The sequence below is a fragment of the Prunus mume genome, linkage group LG8 (assembly GCF_029339155.1).
Source record: "Prunus mume cultivar Tortuosa linkage group LG8, ASM2933915v1, whole genome shotgun sequence".
Lineage (NCBI taxonomy): Eukaryota > Viridiplantae > Streptophyta > Magnoliopsida > Rosales > Rosaceae > Prunus > Prunus mume.
In genome coordinates this window covers 1,070,007-1,095,507 of record NC_142705.1, presented here as the reverse complement: position 1 = coordinate 1,095,507, position 25,501 = coordinate 1,070,007, and the positions used below count along the sequence as shown (strand labels likewise).

The following is a 25,501-nucleotide window of genomic DNA, read 5'->3' as shown; positions in this document are numbered from 1 at the left end:
TGGTCGTGCAATCGTACTACATTATAATTACTTGTAATTTACAAATAAATTGGTGTTCAAAACACCAATTTATAAATGATTTTGAAGTGTTTCAAATCTTTGTGTATTGTTGTTTCAAATTACTGTAAAAAAAGAACAATTTGTCCTTTATAACATCACATGTGTGCACCCATCACATGACATTAGGGGTGGGCACGGTTCGGTTTGGACCGATTTTTGTCTCAAATTAGAACCGATTTGGTACTTTTCATCTGGTTTGGTTCAGTTCAGTTTTAATAAAAAAAAAAATTCAAAAACTAAGCGGTTCGGTTTGAATCGATTTGATCCGATTCGATTTGATTTGGTTTTGAACCAGATTATAAAAAGGGAGCTTTAGTTTTAAAGCATAATATAGTTTACTAATTTAGTAGAAAGAAATACAATTTAGTCTAATTAGCAAAAGGCAAAAAACCAAAATGTAACAAAAATACCATTACAAAATATGAAAATTACAACATATGCCATTTTCAGTATTTAGTTTTAAACCAAAATTGAAAAGCGACATCAAGCCAAAACTGAACCAAAACGACATCAACCGAAACCAAAATTGAATCACAACCCTTTCGCGCGACGTTTCAACTTCACCTCCGAAACCTCTGCAACTTCACCTCCGAAACCTCGGACCACCAACGATCATCGAAGACCACCAACCCATTCGTGCGACCATCGCCGAAGACCACCAACGATCGAAGCCGATTCTTCATTCTCTCTTTCAGCAGGTTCCAACCTATTCCCAAAATCGAAAGCGGCGACCAATGGCGAGCGACGACGGCGACGACCAAAGCGGCGATTGAAGGGTTTAGCACTCTCTTGGGGAAAAATCGTGAAAATGACCCTAACACAAATTTGCGTTCGATTTTAGGGTTCGAAATTTTACTTCTGTTCATTCTTCATTCTGCAATGTAGTTTAGGTTTTGGGTTTAGTTTTGGTTTGAAAACCTCTAAAAACCGAAAAATCACAAAAGAAAGAAAAAGAGCATCAAAGTTTTCACTCAACAAAGCAGCGCATTGTAGTTTCGCTAAATTATTTATACTTCTTTCCATTTCACGTCATGTTGTTCTGTAGTTTCATTATGTTTTGTATTTCTTGTTTTGGCTATGCTTGATCTTTCAATTTCATGTCAAGTTGATGCATATTTCTGGTATATTCTGTTTTTGCATTGCAAGTGAACTACAAACTGCATTGCGATTTCTACCAAAAGCATTGCAGTTCTACCAAATTGCTTCTTGAATGTTGCTCATTTCACGCCATGTTCTTCTGTAGTTTCTATGTTTTGCAGTTCTTGTTTTGGCTATGCTCTTCTTTCAATTTCATGTCAAGTTGATGCATATTTTCTGGTGTATTCTCTTTTTTGCATTTTAGTGAAAGACAAACTGCATTGCAATTTCTACCACAAATCGCATTGATTCTACCAGCGCATTGCGTTTGTGTGCTTCTTGAATGTTGCTCATTTCACGCCATGTTCTTCTGTAGTTTCATTATGTTTTGCAGTTCTTGTTTTGGCTATGCTCTTCTTTCAATTTCATGTCAAGTTGATGCATATTTTCTGTGTATTCTCTTTTTGCATTTTAGTGAAAGACAAACGCATTGCAGTTTCTACCACAAACGCATTGCAGTTTCTGTTTGCTTGTAGTTTATCTCTACTTGTCCTAATAGTATTTTCATCCCTTCTTGTTGCAGATCACAAATGGCACAAGAAATGTCACCACAAAAGGAGGAAGCTCAAAACCAACCAAAGCGAAGATTCAAAATGATGGCTCAAAAGAGTAAACCAAAGCCAAAGTCAAAGCCAAACTATGATCGGAAAGCAAAGCACCCAGACTATGTCCAATTTCGGTGCAATTGCAACGCTTTCAACAGCATCATTACGGATGTAAAAGACAAGCTCAATGAAAGGCAGAAGAAGCTTCTCAAGAACACCCCATTTTGGAACTTGATTGAGGTGTTTTACAACCGAAGGATTGACATGAATAACATGAATAAGTCAGACCTTGACTTAGTTCAGCTGCTCAAGAAGTTTGATCCGGATACAAAGTCCTTCAACTTTGGCACCGAAGCATTCAAGATCACAGAGCAATGCTGTGAGTCGATTCTAGGACTGCCAAATGAAGGAAAATCTGTCCAACTTGTCAATGATAAGTACACTTCTACCTTCAGAATAAGACACTTCGGAGAAAAGGGAAAACCTTCAAAAAATAAGGTAGAAGCAGAATTACTAAAGACAATTTCCTTGGCAAACCAACCGAAGAAAGACAAGGCCAAGGTAGAGGAAAAGAAGAAAACGAAGAAAGGAAAAGAAAAGAAAGAAGCTGAAGAAGAAGAAGAAGAAGAAGAAGAAGTTGACTACGACAATGGAGGTGGTCAGCCTAGTATTGGTTCACCTCTGCATGACATTCCTTTTTGCCAACGCTTCATCAACTTTGCATTGGAAAGTATTTGAGCACTGTGTGAATCTAGACACACTTTCATGCTATTCTTGGGCAAGAGCTGTTTCAGCCTACATGAATGAATCCTTGGTCGCAAAAGCAAAAGCAAAAGCAAAGAAGGGTGGAGAAGGCTCTATAGGAGCTGTTTCGGGTTGCATTATCCTAATATTGGTAAGTAAACAGTGGCTTATGCAATGCATTTTGAGTTTTAGGCAATGCAGTTTCCCTTTAGTTCAATGCAGTTTCTGTTTATCCTAAGCAGTTTCCAACCTAATTTATGATATATCTTTCAATTTCATGTTTATGTTTTGCAGTTCTTGTTTTGGCTATGCTCTTCTTTCAATTTCATGTCAAGTTGATGCATATTTTCTGGTGTATTCTCTTTTTTGCATTTTAGTGAAAGACAAACTGCATTGCAGTTTCTACCACAAACTCATTGACAGTTTCTACCACAAGCATTGCATGCTTCTTGAATGTTTCTCATTTCACCCCATGTTCTTCTGTAGTTTCGTTATGTTTTGCATTCTTGTTTTGGCTATGCTGATCTTTCAATTTCATGTCAAGTTGATGCATATTTTCGTGTATTCTCTTTTTGCATTTTAGTGAAAGACAAACTGCATTGCAGTTTAATGCTTCTTGAATGTTGCTCATTTCACGCCATGTTCTTGTAGTTTCATTTTTATGATATATCTTGTTTTTGAACTGCAGTTTCTCTTGTGTGAGAGGACAAACATAATACAACCAATCACAGGCAAGGAGAAAGAAACTCCTGCCATTCTTAAATGGAGTCTTGTGGAACTCCACACAAGATTCAACCAAATAAAGGACTTGAATGACATCGAGGTATGCAATTTATCGTATGTTCTACTTTAATGTATCTTGAATGTGAATCCATGCTAAATCATTCTCATTGTACAGGGTATTTTTAAAACTCCTAAAAAGCGAAAAACTACGAGGAAGAGGAAGACATCATTGACAAGGTAATTAAAATCAGTATACAGTGCATTGCGTTTGTGTTTTCTACATTGCAGTTTGTATTTTATCCAATGCAGTTTTTGAATCATTCAATCTCATTGTATGCAGGGTATTTTGAAAGCATATAAAAGGAGAAAAACTACTAGAGAAGAGGGAGTCCCTCTTGACAAGGTATAAGAATCTCTAAACAAAGAATTATGCATTGCGGTTTCCATTTCCTCCAATGCAGTGCAGTTTCTAATTAGTTTCCGTTCAATATGCAGAAAAAAGAAAAAGAAGATGAAGGACAACAAAGAGAAGCAGAGGAAGCAGAAGACCAAGGAAAACCTGATAATGCTTGATCAAACTCCAGAATTAAAAGAGGATGGAAAGAAGAAAATGTTTGAGAATGAAGCTGGAAATGAACCTCTTGCAATTCAAGACCTCTTGGTGAAGTCCATGACAGACCAAATCAACTATCGCCAACGTCAAGATCCTACCTTCATTTGCCCAGAAAGATTACAACTGTGGAAGGATGAAATAAATGAAGACAGTGAGAAGAAAATGAAGGAATTGTGGGATATAATTATCCAAGGAGAAAAGAGATCAAAGGAGTTGGAAGCGAAGTTGGCAACATACGTAGAGAAATTAGATAATGAAGAATATTTGACTGCCACCATGACAGTGGAATCTACAGATTCAGCTTCAGGAAATACAAAATCTAAAAAGGAGGATTGCAGAATTGGAAGGCAAGGAAACTTGTATTGACAAGGAGAAGATTGCCAAGAAAAAGGAGATTGAAGAAAAGTACAAGGTAGAAATTGAAAGCTTGTTCTCAGACCCAACAGTCTTTGAAATGGAGATGGATCTGCCTACAACACAACCAACACAACCAGTTGAAGAGCAAGAAGAAGAAGAGGAAGAGAAAGAAGAAGACAAGAAAGAAGAAGAGAAGCAACAAGAAGAGAAAGAAGAAGAGAAGAAGCAAGATGCTCCAAAACCTGATGTTACTTCAAGAGTACTAAGGCTGAAGAATAGAGAAAGAAAGAGGTTTCAAGCATCTTGCTATGTGTACGAAAAAAATAAGAAACCAAAAAAGAAGGCAAAAGGATGATGAAGAACTACCACAATTCAAGATTATCTCTTCCGAGGAGCAATCAACACAAGAGGATCCTCAAAATCGAAGGTGGTATGCGATTCTGCAGTTCAAGCTGCTTTTTTCATTTTCTGCATTGCGACAAATAGAAATGCATTGCGCTTTCTGAAACGACGCATTGCGTTTCTGTTTTATCAAATGTAGTTTCTAATTAGTTTCCTTTCAATCTGCATTAACACAAGAGGCATCTCAGCCCGATGCCACAAATCCAATTCCTGATCCCCCAAAGGAACGAGCCTTCATGATTCAATACCTGTAGGTATGCAAGAATCAAATGATGAAGATGAAGGAAAAAAAAAGCCAACAAAGAAAAAACTAGGATGGGGTCAAAAGAGGGTTTGGCAGAAAATTCCAAAGGAGGACAGGGACAGAATTCAAGAATACTACTTAAGTACTCAACCTAGGTAATATCTCTATTCCAAAAGAACAACTCTTTCATCTTTTAATTACAATAAACTAAAACTAATCTTGTGAATTTCATGTATTCGAATCCGCAGTGATAGCTTTTGGGCAGGACTCGATAATGAGAAAGTGACAAACCATGATATCAAAGATATTGTATGGGACCTGGAACTGTCACAAAACGTAAGTATAAAATACTAATTCTATAACACACACTGCACTGCATTTTTTATTTGTGCTACCTATATTACCCGTTAATAATTCCATTTTTCTCCAATCAATGTGAAACAGGTTATTGAGGCCTATATCCAAATAGAGGAGGAGAAAATAGGGCCCATGCAGACAGATAGTCCACAGTACATGTCTACATGGACTTGGGTAAGAATTATTTTGAAAATTCAAAGTTGTTTAAACAGACACGGCACTGCAGTTTTCGAAAAATATATACTAACAAATTGCCATTCAATGATGGCAGGCTTACATGCAAACCTCTTCTAGAACCAAATTGGCATAGGGCCCTGTATGAACACTTACTTGAAAAACTCGGGAAATGCAATGTTCTCTTCTTCCCGATCATTTCAAGTTCTGAGTTCCACTTTACACTTCTCACATTTCACAAAATGGAACGAAAGTGGAGACACTACAATCCACTTAGATCGTTGGGATCTAGAAAAGAAGAAAAGTGTATTGACATTGCTCAAAATTTTGTAAGTGGAATGAAACTGTCTTAATTTCTCAGCACATACACAAACAAGCTGCAATGCAGTTTACGTATTATACATCTTGCTTAATTTCGGACCAAAACCATAATATGCAATGCACGATTACCATTTCTTTTTCTCTTTTTTTCTTCTTCTTTAAACAGGTTAATATTGTGGAAGGGTGGCTAGAATATATCAGACCACAAGCACAAGAGTTCTTAGAAACTAAAACAATACCAAAACTTGTGAAGCAAAAAGAAGGCCCCCCTACACCTGCATAGGTTGATTTGTCCCCAAATGAAGAACTCACTCTAAATTGGATTCTGCAAAATCCATATCAGTTTCCATTTGAGGATGACACAGAATGTGCTCAACAAAATTCGTCTTCGTAAGAATTGTGTCTACTCAACCATTCATTACAATTTGAAATCATTCAAAACCAAAAGCTAATCTCGTATTCATTTGCAGGTTGGATTGCGGCATGTTCGTCATGTTCTACATGGATAAAATAGCACAAGGACAGCCCATTCCAAAAAATGTGGACAAGAATTTCATGAATGAATATCGAGCACAATATGTCACAAAACTCCTACACCACAAACACTGTGTAATTAATCGTCTCTAGTGATTTGCCTTTCGTTAACTCAAGACAATATGTATCTTAATTCTTGTGGATGTTTGTAAATATTTCTAGTTATGGTATATAAGAACATATTTCCTATACATATAAACTGTAATATAATCTTGGAGCAGGATGCAACAAAACGAAAGGGAAACAACAAACTGCAGTGCAGTTTCTGGTCTCGAACAATTATTCGAAAATTATTGTGAAATTGAAATATCGAACAAGAAACTGCGCTGCGGTTTAGGTCTCGAACAAGCTAAATTTACGTCAAAATCTGCACTTGCTCGAAAGGTAAAGGCATAATCAAAGTACTAAAACTAATATCAAAACACATTTAAGTAGGTCAGCAGTTGTAACATTCCAATATACTTGCAAAAATTATTCTGAAATTGAAATATCGAACAAGAAACTGCGCTGCGATTTACGTTTCTCAACAAGAAACTACTGCAGTTTAGTCAAAATCTGCCTTCTTTATTGAAAGGTAAAGGCATAATCAAAGTACTAAAACTAATATCAAAACACATTTAAGTAGGTCAGCAGTTGTAACATTCCAATATACTTGCAAAATTATTCAAATTGAAATATCGAACAAGAAACTGCTGCAATTTCGGTCTCGAACAAGAAACTGCATTTCTGGTCAAAATCTGCACTGCTGCTCAAAAGGTAAAGGCATAATCAAAGTACTAAAACTAATATCAAATCACAACATAGACTAGCAAAAAGTATTCTGAAATTGAATTATGGGACAAGTTCTGTTCAAAATCTGCAACAAATAAACAGAAATTGCAAAGTGCAGGTTTCGCAACAAAATCTGCTCAAATCTGAAAACAAGCATTCAATGGCAGTCAAAAACGAATATCCACTCATGAAACAATTGTATAATTTTCATTAACTTCAAAAAACAATCATAATATCCAATTAGAAGCTGTGTAGCCAATTAAAAGCAACTAAAACTGCAATGCAGAAACTGACTATACATTCACTAAACCATATCTAACGTAAGCAATCGTCAACTGAGAAGGAATGTTCATATCACAGCCTTGCAAGTCTTCCTATTATGCCCAGTAACACTACACCGACTGCATTTCAATGGCCTTTTAAATTCACCAAAAGCTTTGATCCTCTTTGTTGGTGGTCTTCCGGCTGGCCTCTTTGTAATTGGCGGAAGCACAAATCCAGCTGCAAAATGCTGCCCAAGCCTTTCCCAATATCTGGAATAGGAAAAATAGGACTCTCATAGGCTTTTCGAAAGAAGTCAGTCCTATAGTAACACTCCACGTAATCATAAATTGAATCTTTCTTTGCTAGAATTGCAGCTACCGCATGCGTGCAAGGAAACCCGTCAATTTGCCAAAGACGGCAAGAACAAGTCCTTTGCTCAAGATCAACCATCACAGAATAATCAGCAAATACTTCAAAAACAAGTGAAACTAGAACGACGAACTACCCAAGTCCTACCGGCCTCCGCATTTTCCCACAGTCTAGTTTCCATCTCCGGACACAAAATTGTTGTCCACTTCTCCGCTTCAATTCGTCGTTGAGAATTCAATACCATCAATTTCAGTCGAATCCCTTCTATCAAAGGTAGCACCGCAAATCTCGAAACACACCAACCCAATTATTAAATGACTCCGCTAAACTATTTGCCATCTCCCCATACCGCATTCCTTTGAAATATGCGTTCGCATAGTGATCTCTAGACAAATCAGATATAAATGTCTTCACTTTCGAACTCCCAACAATCACCAACTCCTCCATTGCTACCGTAAACTCTTCCTCTGTAACAGTATATGCGCACCTACTAAATAAATTGATAACACGATCCTGGAGCAATTTCCCATAACCTGACTTCGGTACTTCGATATCAAATTCTGTTTGAGGTGATAGTAACAGTAAGAATGAGGCCATCCAGGAAACACAAACCCCGTTGCATTTAACAAACCTTGATTGCGATCCGAAAAAAAGGTCACCACTCTCCCCATCGGTAGCAAAATAGAAGCCAAATGTTGAAGAAACCAAGTCCAATTCTCCTCTGTCTCAGAATCAACAACTCCAAAAGCTAGAGGATAAAACCCTGCAAAACAAAACCAAGAGCACAAGTATAAGCAAAAAAGGGAAATTGCAGTGCAGTTTTTGAAAACAAATCTGCTCAAATTTGAAAGGAAACCAAAAGGCAAATCCATGATCCAAGTACTAAAACTAAATTTAAAACACATTTAAGTTCATGAGCAGTTGCAACATTCCCACAGACATAAAAAAATTACTAAGAAAATCGAATTATGAAACAAGAAACTGCAATGCAGTTTACTGCTAAAATTGCAACAAATGGAATCTGCAATACATTACAGTAACCATACCTTGATTTCCATTCTTTCCGGAAGCACAGAGAAGCTGCCCCTTGTACTTGCTCTTCAAAAACGTAGCATCAACGAACAACAAGGGTATGAAATATTGAAATCCAGCAATGCAACCGCCAAACGACACAAAAAACCGTCTAAAGCGATTAATTCCAGACTTCACATTCAAGAGTGCAGAGAGAACCAGGGTTAGTTTCCTTTACGGCGTCCGCATACCACACTAACTCGTTGAAGGACTTCGACTCATCACCGTGAACGTTCAATTTAGCTAACTCTTTGCCAAACCATGCATGGTAGTATGAAATGTCTATACCATAATAATCTTTGAACTCGTGTATAATCTCAACTGGCTTCGGCTCTGGTTTTGCACGAATTCTGTCCACAATGAGGGAGGACACCACACGAGACTTCATCATCTTACTCTTTGATTCCCGTATCCGACCCACACATGTATGCACATTATTTAATGTCCGAATTACAAAACAGCCAGTAGCTTCACAACGAGAAGCATAAACACGCCAGCTACAACCCTCCAATTTCTTATTCGAACAAATAGCAACCACCCGCTTCTTGTCATTGCCGGCATATAAAAAATTAAATCCTACTTCAAGAGCGTACTTGCACAATTTCAAACGGAACTCCTCTGCACCACCGTCAAACTTCTGCCCTACATGATGTATGTACGTCTCCCACTCATTCGACAACAAAGGCTTAGCACTTGCTCTCTTCGACCTGCCCAAAAATTCATTTCTGTCTTCGACAGTACTAGAACACGACGACTCGCCCTTTTCACATGCTATCAACTCCTTATTTGCACAAAAATCACCACTATATTCACTGCTCCCGCATAAATCCTTCACTAAAATATCAACACTCTTCTCATTTGATACAAACAAAAATGACCTCATCATGTCCAAATCGCTATCCGTTTCTAGAAAACAACTCGGATAACTGGGCAGCGAATACCGTAACGTAAAACAACCCAACTGCAAACCCTTAAACCTTAGACACAAAGTCTTCAAAATATCAACCATGGATGACTCTGATGAAACTGAAAACATAATGGTTTCCGACTTATATGTGCACTTGGCAATGACACACACCTCCATTAGCCTTGAAAATGCAAACAAAACAACAAACAAAAACAGAAAACAATTTAAATCAGTAAATAATGTACATGAGCAGTTGTAAAATTCCAATAGACTTCCAAATATTAGTCTGAAATCGAATTATGAAACAAGAAACTGCAATGCAGTTTCTGCCAAAGTACTAAAACTAATATCAAAACACATTTAAGTAGGTCAGCAGTTGTAACATTCCAATATACTTGCAAAAATTATTCTGAAATTGAATTATCGAACAAGAAATCTGCTGCGTTTCTGTCTCAACAAGAAATCTATGCTTCTCAAAATCTACTTCTGCTCAAAAGGTAAAGGCATAATCAAAGTACTAAAACTAATATCAAATCACATTTAAGTAGGTCAGCAGTTGTAACATTCCAATATACTTGCAAAAATTATTCTGAAATTGAATTATCGAACAAGAAACGCTGCAGTTTTGGTCTCGAACAAGAAACTGCACTGCAGTTTCGGTCAAAATCTGCACTGCTGCTCAAAAGGTAAAGGCATAATCAAAGTACTAAAACTAATATCAAATCACATTTAAGTAGGTCAGCAGTTGTAACATTCCAATATACTTGCAAAAATTATTCTGAAATTGAATTATCGAACAAGAAACTGCGATTTCGGTCTCAACAAGAAACTGCAGACAGATGTAGTTTATGACAGAAAATCAAAACAATTCGAATAGAAACCAAAAGGAAACCACGATAAAAGTACTAAAACTAAATTCCATAAACATACAAGTCGACATAATCGAAAACAGGTTCTAAAGTACTCATACCTCAAAACTTAGGACTGCCAAAAATCTCCACAACCAAACAGCAGCTTAAAATCAAATCTGATCACGAAACGAAGAATATAGGGTTTAGCATTGAACGCCACAAGATCGCGCCGCAAAATCGAGCCACAAAACTGAGCTCGAAATACCCGAACTAAAGAGAACAAATCACCCAAAGCGCGATCATTCAAAGATGAAAATCGAAGCGTAGCGAAAAGGAAGACAGAAAAATGAAGAAAATAAAGCAAAACCTACAAGAAAATTGAGCTCCAATGGCGAACCCAGCTGAAACGAAGAAGAAAACGAACGAAAGAGAAGAACTCGCGCGTCGTTTAAACGTTGAGAGGCAAAAGCGTCATTTAATTTGTAGGTTTACAGATGGGCCAGGCTTTTTAAGAGAAAAGGGTAGAATTGTCTTTTTATTTGACATTTTTAAGCTGGCCCAACGAATCTGGGCCAGCCTTGGGCCTAATCTAAAATAGCTATTTTTTATTGAGTATTAAAACCCAAACTAAAATACCTAATATCTCACTTCCTAATTAGTAAACTTAATTATGTCTAATACCTAATTTTCCTTTATAAAAATTATTTTTTTAATTTTTTTTAATACAATTCTCAACTGAAATATTATTATTTTACTTGAAAATTAACAAATTATTCAATTTCATATAAAAATAAATATTAAAGTTAGAAAAGATAGATATTTTGAAATTAAACTTGGATAAATATTAGTTTTTTTCTAGCAAAATTAAAAATATATTGAAATTGTATATATTTTGTAATTTGACTGGTTCGGTTCGGCCCAGTTCGGTTTTTGAAGACATGGAACCGGATTCAAAACAGGCCCAAACTAGTCCGGTTCGATTTTGACCGGTTGTTGACTTTTTGGTCAACTCGGTTTTTTTCGGGTTTGATTCATTACGGTTCAGCTCAGATTTTCGGTTCGCCGGTTAGAGTGCCCACCCCTACATGACACTATTAAAATTTGGTGGCATGTGTACTAATCCATAATCGGATTAAGATTAACTGAATTGAGAATAAGTTGAATTAAGGAAATTTAGAATCCAGATTCCTATGAAGTTTACCAAACCATATGAATTGGGGTAGGAGTGGTATTAATTCATTGTAAGTCATTTAATATTCTTATGAATTGGAATTGAAACCAAATTGATTACTAAAATGCTCTTGTTGTTAGGTTAAAGTGATGACAAATTTGGAATTTTTAAAATTTATGTGAGGATATAATTGGTAAAAAGATGAATTCCTAATGAGTTATTTATCCATCAATTAATACCACATTTCACCTAAGAGTCCAATTCCTCCAAAATCATGAGTTGATTCCTCCATGTGAAGTAAACACATGAGTAATTCGTATGAATTCAACTCATTATTTTAATTCCAATTATAGATTAACAAACATGTAATCTGTAGATAGTCACGATGTGTGGTAAATTGACCAATAAAAATAGTACAAAATTTTAATGTGTAGATATTCACTTTTTTTTTTGTTGGAAGACTTTTCTTATTGAGAGGGTCAATAGCATACTAAACTCACGCACACTACACGGATTCTAAGACTTGAATTCATGACCTTTCCTAAAGGAGTAATTGCTCAAAACTACTATACTAGTGGGTCTTTTATAGATATTCACTATTAAATGTAATACATAATATTTATTATATATTTATAAATGATAATTTTAAATACAAAACCAGGAAAAGTGCTTACGGGCATTTGCAATGTGATGTTATAAACTACAATACAAACATATAGAGAGAAGAGGATTTGAACTTTCAATGCAAATGGTGGGCACAGTGCCATGGTTAATTAGACTAACTCATATATGCATACTTTACTTTTTATTTTATTGCAAACATTTGCATGTGTTTGAAAGGGGAAATTTAAGAATGTTGATAAATAGTAAAAGTATGAGGTTTCGACTAAAATGGCAATGAGATTTAATACATGACTTTAAAGTTTATATACATTGGAAAATATACTATGAAAATATGTGATGCTGATGGCAGTAGCTACGTTAGTAGGTGATGTTATTGGTGATGTTTGATGGGTCATGTGAGGTGCTCGTAAGGAGGTGGCGACAATGTTGGATTGATGATGATAATAGTGGTGGCGATGGTAGGAGTGATGATGTTGGTCATGTTGTTGATAAGGCGGTGAGGATGTTGGGTTGGTTTGTTAGGAGAACTCATATTGCCCATTTTATTTGATGTGATACACGTTTTAAATTGGCATGGTTACTTGTAAGCTGCAAAAGAATGGGGGAAGTCATGGATCAAAGAGCTATATGATAGTAAGGAAATGGAATCCCATAGTTGATATGATTCCCAATTTTGAGGCTATTAACGAATTTTACCATAGAACTCCCATACTTTTTATTATGTAAAGTGTAAATAAACGCAGGAGAAGTACAAAATGAGATTCATTCAAATACCCATGTGTTAGTAAACGCACATGAAGAAATAATTGAGGGCATATTTACTTACTAAGAATGGAGGAAGCCATGAATCGAGAAATTTGGATAAGGGAATCAAAGTATTGGAAGTGGATCAACTACTCTCATAGTTGATCTTATTTCAGAGTTTGAAGGTATTTGATTACAGATTTTAAAATAGAATCCACATAATTTTTTATTACTTATATATTAGTAAACGCAAGAAAATCAGGAATTGAAATCATACATTCACACTAATAAGAGCATCCACAATGAGGGGGTGTATTTTCAGGGGTGTAAAGCCACTTTTACATCGCATTTACATTTTCAAAGGTTGTAAATGTAGTTTTTGCTCAAATGAGGAAGATATAAATCTAAAGATATACATGCCCCACTTGCAAGGAATGTAAAAAAGATACATGTACATCTAAATTTGAATCTCACGGTTGTGATGCAAATTTACAATCATTTACACTTTTTCATTACGGGTGATTTCAATCACAAATAATATATATTTAACATACACCTCATTATATAGTCCCCATTAAAAATGCTCTAAAAATTACTAATAAGTAAATCGACCGTAATTACCGAGTAAAAGGAAATACAAAATCATTTTACATCCCAACACTACAAGAAATGTAAAGGAATAAAAATCCTCGTAAGCTTTTCCTAATGGACACACAAAGCATCTTACTATAAATTGTAATATATTCAGATTTTTTTTTTATAAAAAAAAAGAAAAAAAAGAAAAAGGAAAAAGGAAAAAGGTAGTAGTGCTGATATATTATTAGTGCAAAACCAGCACGACATAGATTAGACTTGTGTGAGAAACTGGGAAGAGAGCTTGAGACCAAAACCCTAGAATTGTGTGAAGTTTGATCTGTTCAGATCAAAGAAGCGAGGAGGCAATGGATGAAGAGTATGATGTCATAGTGTTGGGAACGGGTCTCAAAGAATGCATCCTCAGCGGTCTTCTCTCCGTTGACGGCCTGAAGGTCACACCTTCCGCCACTCCTACACTTTTTTTGCTTGTTTTTTGAATCTCATCCATGGACTCTGTTTTTTCACTTTGATTATTATTATTATTATGTGTAATTGTTTTTCCAACTGGGTCGACGGGGTATACTCGCAGTTGTGATCGGACGGATCTAGATGCTCCAAACAATCTCACGGTCTTTTTTTTGTTCCATTATTTTCATTTCTCCGTTTATGTCTACTTGGATGTTTGTCTAAATTCTTATCGTCTTACTTCAACTGGTTTGATCTGAACCTATTAGTCCAAAGTGCGTCTAACCAAGTGCGCTTTACTGTCAATCTTAGACCCTGAAAAAACTGCCACTCAAACTGGGCTGCCAGGATATTAGCAGCTTCAACTCTTACCCATTTAACATCCTCAATTCTCCAACTATTTTGGCAAATAACCAAGGAGAAAATCTCTAATGATAAATGTCTGACAGGGCCAGTGGGATTTTATCCTACTTCTGTAGCTTGCCTGATGACAACCGCTCCCCAAAATTACTTAACGTCTGTGCTTAGTTACTACAATATTATGTGTATTTGAGTTCCTGATGCGATGTGAAAGTTTTTGCTTGCTATGACTATTTGCTTCTATTCGCCTTAACAAACTTTCATCTGTTTAAACTGGAACAATTGTTTGAGATTGATTTTCTGGTTGATTTCTAACTATTTTTCTCTGAGATAATGAGTACTCCCTCCTACATGTAGAAGGAATGGTTATTAAACCACTTGTTCTTTTGTTGGTGCCTTTCCTTCTCTTCTCAGTCTGTTTTTCCATGGTCTTTCCTTTTTGTACTTATTTCTTCTGTTGGGGCATGTAGGGCAAAAACCTTAGCACCTTTGCTATTTATTAACCCTTATATATTTACTGTTTTTTTATTTATATAAATTTCTTATCTGCCGATGATGATTGAGTGTTGATAAAAAAAAACTAGGGACTTTTAGTATTGATGCGTGCATCTTGTGAACCAGGTTCTGCACATGGACAGGAATGATTATTATGGAGGAGAGTGTGCATCACTTAATCTTGTCCAGGTTCTGTTCTGCCCCTTATTGTTTAAACTAAAGTCTCAATGAAGTATCAGTTCTGTACTTCTATTGCAATCTCTCTCTCCCTTAAACTTTCCAGTTAAATATTTATCTTGATCTTTAAATGATTAACTTGCAGCTATGGAAGAGGTTCAGGGGAGATGATAAGCCCCCAGCACATTTGGGCTCTAGTAGGGATTATAATGTGGACATGGTCCCTAAGGTAGGTTTTGTGTGCTTCCTTGCTTTCTGCATTGTGTTTGGCCCACTATTTGTGGGTTTTTTATTTATATTTATTTTCTAGTTTCTTAAAGTGTTGTATTTTTCTCTGTGTAGTTTATGATGGCCAATGGCACTCTAGTGCGTGTTCTAATTCACACAGATGTCACCAAGTATTTGTACTTCAAAGCTGTGGATGGCAGTTTTGTGTATAATAAAGGAAAGGTAGAATTTGTGCTAACTTATTCGAAACCTGTATTTAGTATTTACACACACTCAGACATATATGTGTATAGATTTTATCTTTACACTTATGAGTGGCATATGAAATGTTGCAATAGGTTCACAAGGTTCCAGCAACTGACATGGAGGCACTTAAATCTCCACTCATGGGTCTGTTTGAAAAGCGCCGTGCCCGCAAGTTCTTCATATATGTTCAAGATTATAATGAAAGTGATCCCAAAACACATGAGGGAATGGACTTAAGAAGAGTGACTACTAGAGACTTGATTGCGTAAGTGATTGGATGTTGCCCTCTTTGCAAATGAACTCATTGTTGCAATCTTGATGGTCTCAATATCTTATAAAAATAAATTTTAAGCAACGGATCGAAGATTAGTTGGTTGGCATATTGCTTAATGGGTGTTCAAAATTTGTGCGATAAGTATTTGGGGTGTAATGTTGGGATGGAAACTTGTTCAGAGAGAGAGAGAGAGAGAGAGAGAGAGACCTAATTGTACCAACCAATGATTGCCTTTGTTTTATATTGTATATGGTTAATCTCTCTAGAAAAGAGAGGTGATCTTATTTTGATTGCACTGTTGATACTGTACGTGTGATGAACTTAGTAACAATCTGAGACCATTTGTTTATTTTTTGTGTGGTTGATGTTTTGACAGAAAATATGGTCTTGATGACAACACTGTTGACTTCATTGGGCATGCATTGGCACTTCATAGAGATGACCGCTACCTGGATGAACCTGCACTGGAGACTGTGAAGAGAATGAAGGTAAATACTGGTTGGGGCTCACAGTTGATATTTGTATCCCTGGATTTTAAATTCGCATATATTACAAGTTTCATTTTTTCATGAACTTGAGTTTTACCTCTTGTTTTTGTGTTAGCTATATGCGGAGTCTCTTGCACGTTTTCAAGGAGGATCGCCATACATATATCCATTATATGGATTAGGAGAGCTTCCCCAGGTCTCTTTCTCTCTTTTTAAACTATTGTAATTAATGTCAAAGTTGGTAAAGATATTCATTTTATTTATTTGGCGCTTCATGTAGGCATTTGCACGACTTAGTGCAGTTTATGGTGGGACATATATGTTGAATAAACCTGAGTGCAAGGTACTCCTTACTCATGTTTCTTGGATGTAACACTCTTTCACACTCTTTCCCTTATGTTATTGCATTAGTTTTTTCTACTCTATATTTGGAAAATTGCTGTGTACGTGAATTTTATTGTTGGTCGAGACTGAGTTGGGTACTGCATGAGACCAGGTAGAGTTCAATGATGAGGGGAAAGTAATCGGTGTAACATCTGAAGGGGAAACTGCTAGGTGCACAAAAGTTGTCTGTGATCCTTCTTACTTGCCCAACAAGGTAAACCCTTCTAAGTTGGTTTGCAGTTATAATATCAATTTTCTATTCACCTTATGCATTGTAAGTAGGCAGATGATTCTATTGAATTATAGGTCCGTAGGGGACAGACAATTGCTTCTCTTTTCTTCTGTACCATGCTTGAAGGGTGAAGAAAAATGCTCATTATCCCACACTTGACTGAAAATTTATTGCATTTCTACAGGTTAGGAAGGTTGGAAAGGTTGCAAGGGCTATTGCGATAATGAGCCACCCAATTCCGAACACCAATGATTCTCATTCAGTGCAGGTTATCCTGCCACAGAAGCAGTTGGGTCGCAGATCAGATATGTGAGTTCTTTTGTTTGTGACAACTATGAAGGTTGCAAGCAATGCACTTATGTATCTTGTATCTGTGATTTTAGAATGGGGTTAAAGGTATCTAAATAGTTAAAATGTTTCATGTCTGGCGCGTGGTATGTTTACCTGATCTATGGTTGATTGGTTAGAATATACTAAAAAGATCTAATTTAATTGGGCATCGTGGAAATACCAGACTCTGTAACTTTGGAAATCATTCGTGCTCTGCAAGTCCTCTCTTGGGATAAGGTAAAAATTTGAGCGAACAACCAAATTCTTGATCTTACCTTGATCTGATTTGAGGTCTGTGTCACTGTTGCTTTAGCAAAAAGCAATCCCATGACTAGCTTTTCTTTTGCTATGAGAAAGACATGGCATCTTTTTATTTTTCTTTACTTTTTCGAATACGAAGAAAGTAATGGCATAATTTATACATACAAATGAACACTAATTGTTTTATCTCTGTTTTGTATTGGATATGCAATGTTATTTCCAGTGGATTTCTTAATCACTTATCTATATACTATGAAGCAATGGTTTGTTGGTGGATAGTTATTTATTCCGATTTATCTCTTATTATCATTACTACACTACTACTACTACTACTACTATATGTTATTATTTTGTATCTTTTGTACCACAGGCTAAGTTTTGTGATCTTTTATGACCGAGCAGGTATCTTTTCTGTTGTTCTTACTCTCACAATGTTGCTCCAAAGGGAAAATTTATTGCATTTGTATCAACAGAGGCAGAGACTGATCATCCTGAGACTGAGCTAAAGCCAGGAATTGACCTTTTAGGGCCTGTTGAAGAGATATTTTTTGATATTTATGACAGATATGAGCCAGTCAATGAACCCTCTTTGGACAATTGCTTCATATCAACCGTGAGTCATTTTCAAGTCTTGGCCTGTTCCGTGTATTCTTCATTATTACTTATGCGCCTTCTTATGTTTAACAGAGTTATGATGCGACAACACACTTTGAGTCCACTGTTATGGATGTACTCAACATGTACACCTTGATTACAGGGAAGGTAAGAAATATAATAATCCATACACAGGGCTAATTGGTTCCATTCTTTTCCATTTCATGTCTCCTTCAAGTCTCGACGGAAATTGCCTTCAATTAAAATTCAAAAGCTACTATTGACTAACTTGCCCTTGTTCATTTTACTGTTTCAAAGAGTTATGTTTATCATACAAGGCTTAACCAAAAATACCTGGAATTTTGGAGCAGGTTCTTGACCTCAGTGTGGACTTAAGTGCCGCTAGTGCTGCAGAAGAATGAGTAAAAACTACATGTGGTGCTTGTACAATTGTGCTTTGTTCCAAGTACGTTGAACTGCTTAAGTTGCTGGTGGTAATCCTCATACCGTGGGGACTATATGAGTTTTCACTTTTAATCATAGACTTGATATGTGATATAATGCTGTTTTAAATGTACTAAACGTCCTTTCAAGAAAAATTGTAATGCTGTTTTAAATGTACTAAACGTCCTTTCAAGAAAAATTGTACTTTAAAACATGTCTAGATTTCGGACGTGCACTTGTGGTAATGTTATTTTCAGGTTGCGAGTATGCGGGGAGGCATATAAAAGTATTACTTATCAGGGGAACAACTTTGAAAACCACCAAAAAAATTTGTAAGGAAAACAACAAATATTTTTACTTTTTCTGGAATCAACCAAACATAACTCCAGATTGTTGACGTATTTTTGTTATTTATAAATCAACTATTGATGATCTGCAAATTGCGTACGCAAACTCATAAATTAAACACGGCTTGAGTTTTAGTTTTATGTTTTTTCATTTTTAGTCCTAGAATACAAAGGAAAATGAGAGTGAGAATGGGAGTAAGGATGAGATTGAGAGAGAGGATGAGAGGGTAAGATGGGAGGGAGGAGTACCAAAAGTGAAAACAATTTCAAATAAATTTTAGTTTTTAGTTTTTGTTTTCACTTTTGTTACTCCTCCTTCCTATCCTCCCTTCTCATATTTTCTCTCAAATCCCATCTTCACTCTCATTCTCACTTTCATTTTTCCTCTTTTTCTTTTATAATCTAGCACAAAAAATAAAAATAAAAATTGAAATAGTTACCAAGTGCCCTTATTTTATAAGATTTTATGCTTGTGTTAGGCATGAATAGTTGATGTATGAATTCTTTCACCTCATCAATATATGAATTCTTTTACTCTATCTATAGTTCTTGTATGAATATGAAGTCATTTTCTAGTAAATTTGTTGTACTTAAACTTTTTCTAAAAGATAAAAGGCATTTTAGGATTCAAAGTATGTGTAACTTAATATAGAGAAAATTACTCTTATGCACTTATCAGTCAAATAGTTCATTGTTTAAGTCATCCCTTCAAAGGTGATCCAAATTAGCTAAATAAAAAATAAACTGCTCATTTCAATATTTCTTTTAATTATATTGAAAATAGTGTTATTGTCTCTTTATTTGATTACTATAAAATAAATAATTATTGACTAGTTAATGCATCAATGGAGGAGGAAGATTTGAATTTAGAATATTTTTTGGTAAATACAACGAGGTGTCTCCACACCCGAAGGGTGAGATTAATCCCCGCTTAGAGTTCGGCTTGCCCCTAACCACAAAATACTTCCAACGGGTTTCGAACCCCTACCATTGAGGTACTAGGTAGCTGACCAGCTGGATGTGGCAGTTTGTCAACCGCAATTTGGAATATTTTTCAATGAAGTATCAATAGACTAAGAGTGTATTCGTTTTTTTCTTTTTATTTTATTTATAAAAATGATCATGTTTTCTTGACCAATGAGTAGGGGGCCATGGCCAGCTCCCATAGTGTGATGGGGGATGTGTACAAGGCCTGGGAAAGAATTCACCGCCGTATGGCTGATCGGCGATTACTAGCGATTCCGGTTTCATGTAGGCGAGTTACAGCCTACAATCTGAACTGAGGCGGGTTTTTGGAGTTAGCTCACCCGGGGGATTCGACACAGACTCACTAAACTCAATTCTAGCATTCTTGCTATATTATAGCAAAGGTTGCGCATAGACATTTAAAAAAAAAAATGAATGTATAAAGTCGGCATATCATTCTCGCTATATAATTTATAACAAAGGTTGTTTCCTCCACAACCAAAAAAAAAAAAAAAGGTTGCGCATAAACGTTGAAGATATGAATGTATAAAGTCGGCATATCATTCTTGCTATATAATTTATAACAAAGGTTTACTTCCACTTGCTATCTTGATTCTATTGAAGTTTACTAGTAAGACTAGTTTGAGTGAGACCAGGAGGTTTTTCATTTTGATTTAGGAGTGGCGGTTCAGGCTCAATTTCTCCTGTCTTGTGATCTTCTCGTGAAGATTCCTTATGTCCTGCTACTTGAGCCAATTGGACTGTCTGAGAAGCCTCTTTGGGACCTCCTTGGCTAGAAGAAGAACCATTAGCAGCCTTTCTCAACGCCTTGTTCTTTTTGGCCGACCGAGCCCAGCCAACAAGCCCCACTTGTATATGTTCTTCAAATATAGCCTTCTTGAATGAACTTCCCATCTTCATTACAAGTAAACATAGATATATCTGAGTCTAAATTCTTCAAAAGGATAACAAAAAGGGAAAGCAATTGCAGCAAATCAAATTCTATGCATCCCTGCAACTCACCTGTGTGACAATTGCGTACAATGGCAAGGTACTGTAACTGCAGACGAACTGAATGAATGCTCTGAGAATGGATATTCGCATCCAGAACGAAAAAAAATCTCAGATTTATGAAGCTGTGTTGGGATATATCAATATAAATATAATACAAGGAGCACACAAACATATGTAATTAATATGGTTTTTACCCAATAACAAGTCTTGGGATGATATAACCAACTTGCCCCATTATGCAGGAATCAAATGAATATTGAACCTGCAAGAGATGGAGGCAACCAAATATGATAAATCTACCACTACCATTTTGATCAGATATAAAAGTTTTACTATGTAATTTTATATTACATTCTTACCCATATCCAGAAGAAAAATGCCAGTTCAAAAGAATTTTGGAACAAAATGATTTGAATCAGTAAGAGAACCAGTCTGGGCCTGTGGAACCAGAAGTGATCATCTGAAGGTTGAACAACCAAGTCCCCTTCGATTGCAATGTGTTTCTCAGCAACCTCATGGGCCAGTTGGGTAATTACATGCTCCAACTTAGTGCCAACAGCAAGTAAAAGCTGTAGGAAAGATTTAAGAAACCACCACAAACATTAACTTCCCTGTCCTATAAGGTTTCCTGGTTAGTCTGCGGAATTTGGGGAGACAAATGCACAAATTTATGGATCATTGGTCATGGATGAGAATTACTATTTAACCACACAAGAAAATTCCGATATACTCATCTAAAAAGAAACAAATATATGATCTGAAAAAGAAGACTATGGAGCAAAAAGAGACCTCATGCATCGCGTAGCTTTAATTATAGATGAGATGACCATAAACAAAGAAATAAGATAATCATCATCATCAACATACGTATATATAAACTGAAATTTGGACTTGTGCTAAGAAGCATGGGGCAGTGGCAGAGCTGCAGGTAAGTCTAATCCAAACAACACAGGTGTTGGCAGTGTGATAAAGACAAAACCAGCACTATATTACAAGTATATATTTGTCAAACTTACAATGAACGGAATGAATGCTATCCAGAAATAGGCATGCCAACCTGCATAGAAACATCACAAGTGGCGGTAATGATCTTCATGCACCAGGTCAAAAATGCAAATGAAGATGAGGGTATATCTATAAGGTGGATTGTGTTCAACTCCAGTTCTAGGAACTTCTTGTCAATAAAACTAAGATAATTCTAATCTCATTTGATGTGTCAAGTGCTTAAGAACTCAAGATCTCTGCCACAAAATATCTATTTCACTTTCAAGGCAGAGACAGAGGATCTTATTGTAGGCAAATGAGTTGTACAACGTGCTGACCAATATCTCATTTCCATTCTAACTAAACATTGCAGAACAACAGTGCAAAGTTGTAAGAACAACAGGATAAAAATAATGACGTAGTCATTACAAACCCAAAAATAAACCGAAAGTTAAAAGCTTACCCGAGACATTCAGCAACAAGAAGATGACCACAAAGATCCAAAGATACCAACTGTAAATGATAATTAACAAGTTAATGACACAGTAGTATGCTTTATGAACAGAGAGAACAGTCCAAAGACATGATTCTAAACTTTTGTAAAACCCTGAAACAAACGATTTTAGACTATAGAAGTATAAATCTCCCATGCCTGCACTTGATGTGCTTGATTATATCTTTAAGGTATTTTTATGTTGTGGATGGGAAGGAGTAAGGCAGTAGTAACTAGTAAGTGCAGCTCTGCCAATGAGGCTCCAGCCATTGCAGGGTATGTAGAGGGTCAGATAAATGCAGACTTCTCCCCGTTCGAGGAGAGGGAGATGCGCTGTTTCCTGCTTCAAGCCTGTGGCTTCTAGGTTGCAACTCATCCTCAAAGAGTAAGGCAGTGAGCTAACTAGTAACTACCAAAAAGATGCAACTAGTGAAACTATGAGCATGATGTGAATGATCTTGTAAAATTGAAACTAACCTTATTCCAACGACTCTCTTAAAATCTGCTTCAAGGGCACGTATCATGTACTTGTGGAAATTAAAATTTGGATTCCCCCTGCAATGGGTCTACGGGAGAATTACTTCAAAATTTGAAACAGGAATTTTGTGGAAACATTCAAAACGTGTGATAGCGCAGAGAGAAAAGAGGATGCATAAATAAATAAAATAACTTACGCTGATGAAGCCTAATCGCATTGTCATATAATCTGTTTTGGTCACAGACCCATAAAATTGCTTGAAAAACGCATGCTGGATAAGAAAAGAGCCATGAGACAGACAGACAGACAGACAGACAGACGGAGAGAATTATGCAACATTGCTGATTGATGCTGAAGGATGATATATATCATATGACTCACCAACCAGCCTAGAAAAGCTGAATTCTTTCCAATACCAAGAAAGCGACCCCTGATAAAGTCATGATCTTGAACGTGCGTGAACTTCTTTGTCAAAACTGCACACATAATATATATTCCAAAAAGAAGAAAAAGCACTCCAGAATCAATTAGAAGTTGAAGCACTTCCTCCCAATGTGAAATTAATTATAAAGAATGATGTAAGTTAACATTAGCTAATGGTACCTTCTTCTGGGTTGTACTCCTTTTTTGCGATAGAATCCTCCCAATGTTTCCATTGACGTATCTACTCCATTGAGAAAACATGAAACGGAAAATGTCGCTGCTATAGAATGAGTCGATTAGACAGACACGAATAGGAAATTAAACTAAGGATGTTACCTTTGCCCCTCCAAAAAGAATGGTTAGAACACAGAAAGTCACATGCACCACAGCCAGCACAAAGATGAAGATATGAAGATGATGCAATGCAGTGGTGGATAACAATGGGACCTTCCCCTGGAAAAATTTAAATTAAAAAAAAGTAAAAATTAATTGGTGGCATAATGGCATTGGCATGGTGCAACATGAAGGAAGGAATCAATCAATCAATCAATCTTGTTGTTTAATTACAAGTTAGTTTGGTGGAGTTTTGATGATCAGGTCATTTCAATTTTCAAGAGATCCGGTGTTATCTAGTCAATTTCATTTGACCAGAAGACGCGGGTGGGTTAAAGACTACATATAATCAAATAAAAGATAATAATTGAGCACCAGCATTCGAATGGTCTCTCTCTCAAAGAGCTTTAAGTTAGAACTTGGAGACAAGTTTTAAAACTCAACTCCCTCCAACTATGCACCCTGTCTAAAAAAGAAAGAAGAAAAAGAAAATGAATACCTCCGGACAGCCAGCAGAATCAGAGTCGTCAGCAAGTAGGCGACGGGCAGTAGTAGTAGCAGTGGAAGTAGTCCAGGGAAGAAAGGAAGTAGTAAACAAGGTCTGGAAATGGGCAGTAGTACTATTAGTGGTCTCTTGTTTTTCTTTCTTACAAGGCAGCCATTGACTAGCCTGTTTCTCCGTTATACAGATTTTGGCTATACGATCTTGGCACACCGTCAGCAGCAGTGATATAAACCCCAAAAGCATCAACTCTGCATCACCAATTCACCATCATATGATTGATCACTGATATACATGTTATATTGAATGAATTGGAGTGGATTGGATGAGTGAGGTACAAGGAAAGGAAGACCTTCTTTGATCTTCTGCAAGGCCTCAAACAGAGGTTTCTGGTTCTGTTTCTTGAGATACTGCAAACAAACAATTAAATTATATATATTAATAATTACAAATCGAGATGAGAATATATGTGGGTGTGTATGTGTAGAGTGGATGGGGAGGATGCATGCCTTGCCAGTGTAGTGAAGGATTCTCTCGAGGGCTAGGGATATAAGCACTATGACACTACACACCAAAGCCACCACCCATGTCGGCGTGTGCTCCAACGTTGTTCCTCCTTGCGCTGCCATCCAATTCCAAATTCCAATTCTTTCCAAACCCTCTCCCTGACTTCCTCACCCCTGCCTGCTCTGCAGACACTCCTACCTAAGCTTAAGCTACCTACCCTAAGAAACAAACCAACATATTATATATGTATATATATATATATATATATATATATATATATATACCCAGCTCCAGCTATGAGGCGGCTCCGTCTGTCTGTCTGTCTCTGTCTTAGTACTGTAGTCTAAATACTTGCTTAGAGTAATAAGTAATTTGATCTGTAAAAAAATAATTAATTAGTGTACGTTATTAGGATTCAGGAACAAAGGCCTTAGGCCTGGCCAGGTGAGTTAAGGCTGGCTGGCTGGCTAATATATATGTCGTGGGCGGCGGGCGGATTGTGATGAGCAGTGAGAATAATAATAATATTATATCAAGGAAGGGAATTAGGAGGAAGGAGCTGTAAAGCAGCTTAGCTTAGCTTGGCCTACCTACCTGCTACTACAAATCGCATTTCTCATAATTTCGTTTTGTGGTTGGCTTCATTCTCTCTGCGCGCCTTCCTTTCGTTTTGTGGAGGAGATGGGAGGTGAGGTGGTGGACTCCCTCCCAGTCAGTTCCAGACCTGCAGTCTTGTTCGTTCTTTGTGTTCACTCTTGACGTTGCAGTCCTGTATTAATATTTTTCGATCAAATTAAAGAAAAAAGGAAAGGAGGAGGAAATTCCACAAGGGCCTCTTAGTCGCGCGGAAGACGTGGGCGTAAAAAACAAGGGAGACTTTGGAGAAAGCAACAGGAGATAGAATTTTTTTTAAAGAA

At 36.6% G+C, this 25,501-nt stretch overlaps 4 protein-coding genes and 3 pseudogenes across 10 annotated transcripts; 4 read left to right on the top strand and 3 right to left on the bottom strand.

Annotated features, from left to right (window-relative positions):
* Positions 1-1,681: 1,681 nt before the first annotated feature.
* On the top strand, positions 1,682-2,370 carry LOC148914474 (uncharacterized; annotated as a pseudogene).
* A 1,425-nt stretch (positions 2,371-3,795) lies between these two features.
* Positions 3,796-4,685, top strand: LOC148914473 (uncharacterized; annotated as a pseudogene).
* Positions 4,686-4,784: 99 nt separating this feature from the next.
* On the top strand, positions 4,785-6,389 carry LOC148914472 (uncharacterized). Of its 2 annotated transcripts, XM_089043017.1 has the most exons (6): positions 4,786-4,980; positions 5,074-5,161; positions 5,270-5,356; positions 5,454-5,685; positions 5,844-6,067; positions 6,148-6,389. In XM_089043017.1, the coding sequence occupies exons 1-4, from the start codon at positions 4,838-4,840 to the stop codon at positions 5,490-5,492; spliced, it is 357 nt and encodes a 118-aa protein (XP_088899143.1). In that variant the 5' UTR covers positions 4,786-4,837; the 3' UTR covers positions 5,493-5,685; positions 5,844-6,067; positions 6,148-6,389. The 2 variants fall into 2 exon arrangements, with proteins under 2 accessions (XP_088899142.1, XP_088899143.1); XM_089043016.1 differs by lacking the exon at positions 5,454-5,685 and having other exon boundaries at positions 4,785-4,980.
* A 790-nt stretch (positions 6,390-7,179) lies between these two features.
* Positions 7,180-8,769, bottom strand: LOC148914471 (uncharacterized; annotated as a pseudogene).
* A 38-nt stretch (positions 8,770-8,807) lies between these two features.
* Positions 8,808-10,708, bottom strand: LOC148914470 (uncharacterized). The gene is made up of 2 exons (XM_089042650.1): positions 10,564-10,708; positions 8,808-9,774 (listed from the first exon to the last, which is right to left on the bottom strand). Exon 2 carries the CDS (start codon positions 9,768-9,770, stop codon positions 8,808-8,810), a length of 963 nt encoding a protein of 320 aa, XP_088898776.1. The 5' UTR covers positions 9,771-9,774; positions 10,564-10,708.
* A 3,098-nt stretch (positions 10,709-13,806) lies between these two features.
* Positions 13,807-18,804, top strand: GDI1 (guanosine nucleotide diphosphate dissociation inhibitor 1). The gene is made up of 13 exons (XM_008244869.3): positions 13,807-14,011; positions 15,006-15,068; positions 15,202-15,285; positions 15,399-15,506; positions 15,623-15,795; positions 16,181-16,292; positions 16,408-16,488; positions 16,573-16,635; positions 16,789-16,890; positions 17,093-17,217; positions 17,902-18,112; positions 18,187-18,261; positions 18,465-18,804. The coding sequence occupies exons 1-13, from the start codon at positions 13,925-13,927 to the stop codon at positions 18,513-18,515; spliced, it is 1,335 nt and encodes a 444-aa protein (XP_008243091.1). The 5' UTR covers positions 13,807-13,924; the 3' UTR covers positions 18,516-18,804.
* A 1,464-nt stretch (positions 18,805-20,268) lies between these two features.
* Positions 20,269-25,321, bottom strand: MLO15 (Seven transmembrane MLO family protein). 6 transcript variants are annotated; one of them, XM_089043167.1, is made up of 16 exons: positions 25,179-25,321; positions 24,869-24,961; positions 24,587-24,766; positions 24,430-24,487; positions 24,075-24,328; positions 23,579-23,695; positions 23,423-23,483; positions 23,201-23,295; positions 23,016-23,090; positions 22,819-22,907; positions 22,312-22,361; positions 21,881-21,921; positions 21,224-21,433; positions 21,059-21,126; positions 20,874-20,934; positions 20,269-20,765 (listed from the first exon to the last, which is right to left on the bottom strand). In XM_089043167.1, the coding sequence occupies exons 3-16, from the start codon at positions 24,704-24,706 to the stop codon at positions 20,466-20,468; spliced, it is 1,599 nt and encodes a 532-aa protein (XP_088899293.1). In that variant the 5' UTR covers positions 24,707-24,766; positions 24,869-24,961; positions 25,179-25,321; the 3' UTR covers positions 20,269-20,465. The 6 variants fall into 6 exon arrangements, with proteins under 6 accessions (XP_088899293.1, XP_088899294.1, XP_088899297.1 ...); XM_089043168.1 differs by lacking the exon at positions 24,869-24,961 and having other exon boundaries at positions 24,587-24,802; positions 25,179-25,292; XM_089043171.1 differs by lacking the exons at positions 24,587-24,766; positions 24,869-24,961 and having other exon boundaries at positions 24,416-24,487; positions 25,179-25,308.
* Positions 25,322-25,501: the final 180 nt, after the last annotated feature.